Source organism: Emydura macquarii, unplaced genomic scaffold (assembly GCF_026122565.2).
Source record: "Emydura macquarii macquarii isolate MOO-44397 ecotype Brisbane River unplaced genomic scaffold, CSIRO-AGI_Emac_v2 contig_2246, whole genome shotgun sequence".
Classification (NCBI taxonomy): domain Eukaryota; kingdom Metazoa; phylum Chordata; order Testudines; family Chelidae; genus Emydura; species Emydura macquarii.
The window spans coordinates 2,264,223-2,273,245 of record NW_027132383.1 but is presented as its reverse complement, the minus strand read 5'-3'; the positions used below and the strand labels follow the sequence as shown (position 1 = coordinate 2,273,245).

The window sequence follows — 9,023 nt, the reverse complement described above, 5'->3', positions numbered from 1 at the left end:
CAGGGCAGCATGGCCAGTGGCTTCTTCTGGGGCCAGGGACTAGAGCAAAAGCCTGGTGTATCGTGGGCAGGGAGTGTGTCTCGGGCAGTGATGCTTCTCTTTGTTGACCACTAGCAAGGCTTGCGTATAGGAATGTTCCTTCTGGGAGAACTCGGATTTTGAGGCCAGAAGAGCGACCATTTTGATCATCTAGTCCATAGGTTCTCAAACAAGGGGTCATGACGCCCAGATGTGGGGGTCGCAAGCTGTCAGCAGCCCGGAGCCCCACCACCCACAGGGCTGTGAGCAGCCTGGACCTCAGCTGAGCGCCGGGCTGTCAGCCCCGACCCCGGCCTGGCACGGGGCTGTGAGGAGCCCTGGTCCTGGCTCTGGACGGGACCGGGGCTGTGAATGAGTCCCAACCAGGCCAGGCATGGGGTTGTCAGCCCCAGCTTCACCACCTGGGAGCTGTGAGCCCTGACCCTAGTCAGGGGTGGGATTGTGACCCCCCGGCCCCCACCATGCACACAGCCCCATGCCTCTCCAGCCCAGCTCCACCTCTAAAGAAAGGGTGCCATTTTTGTGTTGGGCAGCTCTGGGACTGAGTCAACGTTAGAAGGCTTGACTGTTCAGCAGGTGAAGAAGGACTTCATTGTTTGACAGTCAGACACAGGTGCACACTTTATCCTGAAAATAACGGCCCCCTCTACTGCTAAGACCACTAAATAGTGAAAGTATCTCAAGTCTTACGAAGAACACGGTTTTCCCAGCACTGTTACCTGTGGGGTTGAAACACTGCAGTGCGTCATTTACTGCAAAGTGTTGTCTACTGAATCGATGAAACCATGCAAACTGCAGCGACATCTTGAAACTAGACATCCTGAGCATCAAAATCAAAAGGTGGATTTTTTCAAACGCGGAGAAGAAGCAACAAAGAAAGCCAGGCTTGATGCAGATGGAAGTTTCTGACAGCAAACGTCCTCAGCTGTGGAGGCCTCTTGTGCTGTGTCGCTATGAATCGCCTGTATTGAAATGCCGCATATGATAACTGAAGAGTTCATTCTGCCAGTGCGCAAAGATATTGCGTCGCTTATGCTTGGCAATGATGCTGCCAAAAAGCTTAGTATGCTTTCCATGGCGCGTGATACAGTGAAACCCAGAACGTGAGATGTCTGAAGATACCAAAAAACGAGTTGTGTGCAAAATGAAACGTTCTGCGTTCAGTACAGTCAGCCTGCAACTTGACGAAACTCCTGATGTTACTAACTCTGCACAATTGATAGCGTTCGTACGGTCTGTTAACGCCAGGGGTGTTAAGGATGAGTTCTTATTCTGTGAGCCACTTGAAACAACCACAATAGCACAGGCCGTTTTCAGTAAGGTAGGTGGTGCCTTTTTTGAAAGCAATGGCATTGAGTGCACAAATCTTTGTGGTACCTGTGCTGATAGTGCTCCAGATGATGGGTGCACAGTCTGGCTTTCAGCAGACGGTAAAGTGCGTGTCACCGAATGCGATTGTCACTCACTGTGGTATCCATCATCAAGTCCTAGCTGCAAGATGTTGCCGATGTGCCTGAATGCTGTGATGGATGTTGTTATACAAGCAGTGAACTACATTAAAGTGCATGCTCTGAATAGTCGTCTCTTTGGAGAGATCTGCAACAAAATGGGTGCAGAATACGAAGTTCTGCTTTTCCACACTCAAGTCCGATGGCTGTCTAGTGGACACGCATTAAGCGTTTTTATGCTTTGTGAAGTTCAGTGACAAGCAATGGCTTCTCTGCTTGGCATACCTAGTTGATACCTTTGATAGCCTTAATGACCTCAATCTGTCGCTTCAGGGAAAATGTTCAACATTAAGAGACCTGACTAATAAAATCAGAGCCTTCGAGATGAAGTTGGACACAGTCAAATACAACAAGTTTCCGACACTTTCCTCATTCAGTGAGGAGGAGGAAGTCGAGGTCGATAGTGCTCTCCAGTCAGCTGTCAGTGAACATCTGAGAGTCCTTCACGAAGAGTTCTCGCACGACTTCCCAGCACAATCTGAAGCACTTCATTCCCAGGAATGAATGGAATTCAGTCAGGGAAGGACCCTTTCGGTGTGCCGGCAGAGCGGTTACCTGCTGGGGATGGTCATGCACAGGAAGAGTTTGATGACATGATCAATGATGAAGTGAAAACGCAATTCACACAGCTGCCTCCAAACCAGTTCTGGTGCTCAGTTGCAAGTGAATACCCACCGGTGTCAAAAATGGCCCTGTGCGTCCTGCCGTTTCCCACTACCTACGAATGCGAGAGTGGATTCTCCAGCCTTCTCACAATAAAGACAAAATCTGGAAACCGGCTTGATGTGAAAGAGGACATCAAACAACGCCAAGAATAAAACTTTTAGTGTCAAATAAACATCATCATCCATCTCACTGACTTTTGGCTGCTTCTGGTGATTAATAGCTGTCAAGTATTCAAATAAAATTCTACTTAAAATAACTTTTCTGCCTATAACAATAATTCGACAAAAATATGATTTAGTTTTGATTTAAACGTAGTGAGAAAAGGTAAATTCATTTTAAGCATGAGGGTTTAAACGTGGCATTGAAATGTGTTTGTAAGGGGCAGGCAGAGGCACGCTGTGTGAAAGGGGTCACCAATACAAACCGTTCTGAGACCCACTGATCTAGTCTGATCTCTTGCATAGCACAGGTCAGAGCAACTCTCCGATGGTTCCTGCAGCAAGCCTGTAACTAGTGCCTGTGGGGATCCTGCTCTTGGGAAGTTTCTAGCTGGCAGGGGGGCTGGAATCCCCTAGTGTGTCCCCTCGCTCGCTCACTTCCTGAACTTTTCTTACCGCTCAGTTCGTGTTTCTCTGCTTTCCAGCGTGAGACGAGGGAGCTGAGGGGGCCGTGTCTGCACTGTGTGTCAGCTCTTGTTCCTGCCTCCTTGCGGGGTCCCACAGCTTGGGCTCCCTGCCCAAACATCGGCACAGCAGTTTTACAGCCCTGCAGCATGAGCCCCAGTCAGCTGAGCTGGGCCACTGGTGGGTGTTTAGCTGATGTAGAGACACCCTCGGTACCCAGGAAACGGAGGAAGCCCAGGTCCAGGGATCAGGCAGCAGAGTGGGTCCTTGGTCGGTTACAGCTGATGTCCTGATGTGGTGCTTCCGCACTGCTAAGGACTTGCTGCTTTTTGGCCTGGGAATCTGCAACACCTGCTCCCGCAAACGCAGCTGCACACGCCTGGAGGGGGAGCTGGGGCCTGTAAAGCTGTGCTGCCTTCAACCACGTGTGAGCAGGGAACCTTCTTCTGGTAGCTCTTCCGGAGTTTGGTGCTGGAGCCACTGGCGCCCAGCTGAGGTCTGCGCCTTGGGAGTTGGCAGAGGTGACCTCTCTGCCAGTGGTGCTCGCAAGCCTGAGGTTCGAAAGCCTCTGTTGCAGGGACCCTCCCAGCAGTTGGGCAGTTCGTAATCTTCGCAGTGACGCCATATCTGCCACCAGCACCTTAAACGGCTCAGACCCGGTGCAGCTGTAGTGCCTCCAGGGCAGGGAGGATCTTCCTTCTGTGACCCGTCAAGGAAGATTTTGGGGTGATGTCATGCAGCGCAGAGAGCTGAGGATGCTGTTACCATCTTCTCCAGCTGATGGCTGCCAGAGTTTCCTGGCACCTGGAGGAAGGATTGTGGCTGCCTTGGACTTACCTTGTTCAGGGGAAGGTTGCTGCCTTTTTGCTATTTATTTTAGCTAAGGCAGGGGGTCCATGTTGCCCTCCCAGCACAAATCCATCCACCTAGGACGAAATGGGCCAGCGTGGCCTCAAGTCCTGCTATGTCGCTTCAGCTACAGCTGGCTTTTACGGTCATCGTGTTATCGAGTCTGAGCTGTATCTTCAGGCTATGGAATTTCACCCCATAATTCCTGCATCCAGCCCACAACAGTTGGTAAATATCCAGTCCTGCTGTAAACGCCCCGTGATGGAGAATCACCATGGCCTCAGGCCCGTTGTTCCAGTGGTTAATTACCCTCCCGTTGAAAATGGTGCACCTTCTTCCTAGTCTGAATTTGTCTAACTTCGGTTCCTGCCCCCTGCTTCTTGCTCTGACTTTGCCAGAGTAAAGACCACTCAGCGATATGAAATCGTCGCCCCAGGTCGGTACTTGGGGCCTGAGCATGGCCTGCCTCTGAAGCCTGTTGTGGATAAGCTAAATCAATGACGCTTCTCAGGTGTCCCACTTGTCAGGAAGGTTTTCCAGCCCTCCCATCGTTCCTCGAGCTCTGTACTGAACCCACAGGGGAGCAGGAGAGGAGGGGCCCCAGGGGCAAGAATTAAAGTCCAGAGGAGGAAGGGTAAATGCTGGCCTGGAATCTAGACCCAAGGCCTGCAGGTGCTTCCTGGGCAGGGAGCAGAGTCCAGGCCCAGCGGGAGGGTTGAAGGAATTTGTCTCTCCAAGACTGGGGTTGGCCAGCTCTGCTCTCCCGGGGGGCTGGCTCACCAGGGGGCTTTTAAATGTCCCTCAGGACCCAGGTTGGGGCCCGCCCTTCCCATGGGGTTGGTATTAATGGCCCTGGGGTGCTAGGACTCCTCCCCTAGGGCTGCGGGAGGGGGAGGGGAGGCCCCTGCTGTGTGTAATTAGTTTGTCTCTGCCTTAGTGCTTACAACTGGCTGAAGCCCAGCTCAGAAGGGGGCAAGGAAAGCAGGAGGGCGTGGCTGTGGCTGGCACATACCTGCTCCCCACCCCCTGGGTAACAGCCAGGCTGCTCCCCCTGCACTCAGCTCTTTGCTGGGGCTCATCCATGCTGCCTGGGAGGGCGCGGCTGGGCCTGTTCCGGCTCTGGGCCGTGCAGTTAAGTGGCAGCCGTGCACCAGGCCCTGTGGCGTTGTAGGCAGGTGGGCAGTGGGTCAGGTTCGCTTGCGGCTGCCGCAGCACAAAGAAGGATCCGCGCCCGGGGCTGGCAGAGCCCTTAGCCGCCGCACCGCTACCGCAGCCCACGTACCAGCCTTCTGCCCCGTGAGCACCCCAGCCTGGGGTCCTCGGCCCAGCACGGCCCCCTCCAGCTCGTGCCCCTGCCCTGCCACCTGCAGGGAGGCTGTCTCCTCTTGGCGCCAGCATGGGACCATCCCCCTGCCTGCTGCTAATAGCTGGTCCCCCCCGCAGGGTGCTGAGTGCACAGAGCTGGGCCTGGCTGTGTAAGTGCTGGGGCTGGCTCTGGAGTGGTGGTTTCCTCTTGCTGGGGAGCAGTGACCCTGCCTGGCCCTGCTGCTGGATTCTGTCCCCCTGCCTCTCTCTGCTGTGACCTGCTGCCCTTACGCTCACCCAGACCTGGTCATTGAGTGGTACGGGCTGCACCCTGCCCCTTTCAGTGCACCTGCTGACTCGGTCCTGCCCCCTCCCACGGGGCTGGACTAAGGCACAGACCCCCTCGGCCTGGGCAGCGGGTGGCCTAGCACCTGCAGTTTTCATTTGTCTCTAGAAAAACCTTCAGCCCCCCCGAGTACTTGGTGCCAGGGCAGAGCCAGGAGCAGCCCCTGGGCCAGGCCTGCTTGCCCTGAACACCACTGCTGGGGAAGGCTTTGCTGCCGCCCCTGGCCTGGCAGCTCTGCTGGGGGGTACGGCAGGATGCACTTAGCACCAGGATGGGGCTGGAGGCCCAGTCCTCTCTCTCGGGCAGAGCGGAGCCTGCCTGCAGCCAGGGAGGGGTGGTTAAGGGACGCACAGCCTGCCCTAGAGGAAGGGGGAGAACAGCAGCCTAGGCTGTAGCTAGCCCCTGCTAGCCCAAGGGCCCAACGCTGCCCTGATCCAGCACTGCTAGCAGGGGTGTAGGGAGAAGGGGCTGCAGCCTGCCCCATGTGTTACTAACACAGCAGTGCTAGGGCCAGGGGCCCAGCTCCCATGAGAAGCCAGGACCAGCCTCTCCTTTCCTCGGGCCGGTTATGCAGGGTGCGAGCTCCCACCCCGGCCATGGGCAAGGCAGAGGCACTGCCTGCAGGTGCCTGCAGTGAGCTCAGCGCTGCCTGGGGGAGCTCGGCCCTCGCAGCAGGACTGGGACCTGCAGCCGCCCTGCACTGACGCAGGGCCCTGCAGGGGTTCTGACCACACCGCTCAGGGGGCTGCATTGCCAAGGCAGGTGCAGAGCTCAGCCCAATGCCACGTTCTCATCCAAACAACCCCTCTCCTCCCACAGCCTGCAGGGCTGAGCTGGAGCGCCCAGGTTCAGCTGCCGCTGGCAGAAGCAAGTTGGGACCTTCAAGCTGGAAATTGGTGCAGGATGGAGCTAGGGAGGGAGCCTGGCACTGCCCTGGGCACCGGGCTGGGGTGAGGAGACAGAAGAAATGGATCAACCCCCCGCAGCGCTGGGGAGAGAAGCCCGGTTCTATGGCCGCTGAGCTCTGGGCCCTGCTTCCCTCCCTCCCACCTCCAGCAAAAGGCCCAGGCCAGTTTTGGAAAAGCTGCTTTATTCAGGGTTTGGCAGATACAGAGCGGACGTGTTCCAGACGCGGCGTGCGGAGACGAGGGGTAGCACACACAGGACTGGGTCCACGCGGGGGCCGGGTCACACCTCCCTGAAGGGGACAGAGCCCAGCTCCACGGTGGAGCTGCCGTCACAGGAGAGTCACCCCCACACAGTGCATCCATGGAGGGCAGCGCAGGCAGGTGCGGGGCTTAGCACAGCTCTGGGCTGCTAGGACGGATACTGGAGGCCTGCGAGAGGAGAAACAGTGCAACCCGCACACAGCGCAGAACCCAGCGGTAGCCCCGGGCACGGCCCTGACCCCAGCAGGCTCTCCCAGGCGCAGGCAGTTCCTGGGTCAGCCCAGGTGACAGGAATTTTACTGGTGCTTGTCCGAGAAGCCCAGGGCCAGGTCCTGCAGCAAGGGGAGGGCCACCCCCCGGGAGCATCTGGTACCATGAGGGAGCCCCGGTGGCTGCAGCAGCAGCAGCTCTGAGGAAGAGACCGTCAGCCGGAGCTGCCGTGGGAGGAGGCGGCAGCCAGCCCTGTCTGCCCCTGGGACGGACGGGAACAAAATCTGAGAGGAGTGAAAGTCCTTGTAAAGTGCCTAGCAGCAGCTCCCGGGCAGGGCTGCCTCTGCACCTCGGCCGGGCAAACCAGCCCCAGCAGAGCCTTGACAGGAGGAGGAGACAGCAGGGGCCAAGATGGTCTGAGCAGAAGGGATTTAAACCCCACCTGGTTCTACGAGGCCAGTTGTGGCGGCCGGGCGAGCCGGCTCTCCAGCTGGTCTGGGGCAGGCCCCGCACAAGCTCCGAGCCCCAATCCCGGGGCTGCTGAAGGAGCCTGGGAAATGCCCTGGACTCTGATCCTGAGCCCTCCCCCCCCCGGCAGAGAGAAGGGCGCAGGGGGGGGGCCCTTCCCCACCCCCCCGCTGGTGATTCTCCCGGCAGGATATTGCATTGATCCAACATTCAATTCACAAAAATAGTTTTCCCTCTGATTATATACACACGCGCACACGTATAAAAAGACACAGGCAGCTTCCGAGGACGCGGAGGTTGCCGCACGTGCTGGTGCCGCAGGACAGCCCAGCAGTGCTCAGCCAGCGGAGGAAGCCAGGGCTCCCCCCCCCGGGCCCAGCTGCACGCCGAGCACCCGGAGAGGGAGGAACAAGGCAGCCCTTGCCTCACTGGCTTCCCTCGTAGTTGAGCACGTAGTAGTCGTGGACGTACATCAGGACGGCGATGGGCTGCCCGATGATCAGGGAGATCCACACGGCCGCGTTCCCGTAGTTGCCTCGGAGGAACCTGCCCACGAGCCAGGCCAGGGGGATCTGCGGCAGAGAAGCAGGCAGAGCTCGACTCAGAGCCTCACCGATGGGCTGCCAGGCACACTGCCCCCTCCGAGGGGCTCCTCAAAACCCCTGCAAGGCCCCTGGCCCCAAAGGTGGGGGCGGGGGCCAAGCGCTGGGAAGGAGCCAGGCACTAAAGCAGCTGCAGAAGACACAGACACAGTCAACTGCCTGGAGCCGAGGGCAGGCGTGGCCCTGCCGCACAGTGCGCATTGCTGGTGTGCGGAAGGCACAAGCGGGTTCCCAGCACGCAGAGGTAGAGGGTTCCCGGGAAGGGTAAGAAACCCCCGGAAGCAGGTGGCCGCCCCGCCTCACCGCTCTTACCTGGGCCATCATCCCCATGAACGCCCACAGCCGGAACATCTTCAGGGGCACGCTCACCAGGTACTGCGGGAGAGAAGGGGCTGCAGCAGCTCTGCACAGAGCACCGGGCCCCCCGCCTTCCCGGGCTGCTGGCCCCCCTGGGTACACCCCCTACCGCTCCCCACAGCCTCCCTCCCCCAGGTCAGCCCAGAGACGCCAGCCAGATCATTTCTCCAGCCGAGAACTAGACCCCGGGGAGCAGAGCACCTGGGGAGCAGATTCTCGCCCCTCTGCCCAGGGACGGCACACCCAGCCCGGGGCGGGGGCTCGCTGGGGTGCTTGGCTGTCCTGGCCAGGGCGAAGTTCTGCTGCGAGTTTTACTCTCTCCCAGCGAGGCCATAAACCTTCCCGGCTGTGCAGCTCTTGAAAGCGAGCGCCCCGCCCCACCCACGCAGGCAGCCAGCCCGAGTGCCCACCTCATGGAAGAAAGCGGACGCCAGGAACACTGCAGTCTGGGCCGTCCATTTGCTGACCCCCCGCTTGATCATTGGTTTGTAGAAGTGCCTGGAACACAGAGTCAGCGAATGGGCAGGGAAAAGCCCCCGTAATGGCCCGGGTTATTTAACGAGGCAGCAGCTGCAGGGCCGGGCAGATCTGGGAGTCCATGCCCCAGCCCCAGGGCCGGGAGGGCAGGTAATAGGTTCTGGGAGCTGCCCTTTCCCATGCAGGGCAGCCTGGGGCTGGCTGGCTGATTGCTCCCAGCAGGGGCGGCCCCTCCAAGACAGGAGCTCAAGGCGGCTTTTATCCACCGAGCCGTTAGCTTCCCGGGGTCTCACCTCCCCCCGGAGATGGACGTGGACGGGGGTAGCCGGGTCAGGAGCAGCCGCACAAAGTCCTTGGCTACTGGAGCCCCTCAGCTGGGGCTCGGAGACACCGCGCACCCCGTG

The 9,023-nt window shown here is 58.6% G+C and overlaps 1 protein-coding gene across 1 annotated transcript in view; it reads right to left on the bottom strand.

The window, feature by feature from the left end:
• Positions 1 to 6,409: 6,409 nt before the first annotated feature.
• The window catches only part of DGAT1 (diacylglycerol O-acyltransferase 1), a 28,294-nt gene continuing 25,680 nt past the window's right edge, over positions 6,410 to 9,023 (bottom strand). Inside the window, exons 15-17 of the mRNA XM_067560157.1 lie at positions 8,553 to 8,640; positions 8,098 to 8,160; positions 6,410 to 7,755 (exon numbers count right to left, since the gene is read on the bottom strand). Of these exons, the coding sequence (XP_067416258.1) occupies positions 7,609 to 7,755; positions 8,098 to 8,160; positions 8,553 to 8,640 (298 nt within the window). The 3' untranslated portion in view covers positions 6,410 to 7,608. The remainder of the gene's footprint in view (positions 7,756 to 8,097; positions 8,161 to 8,552; positions 8,641 to 9,023) is intronic.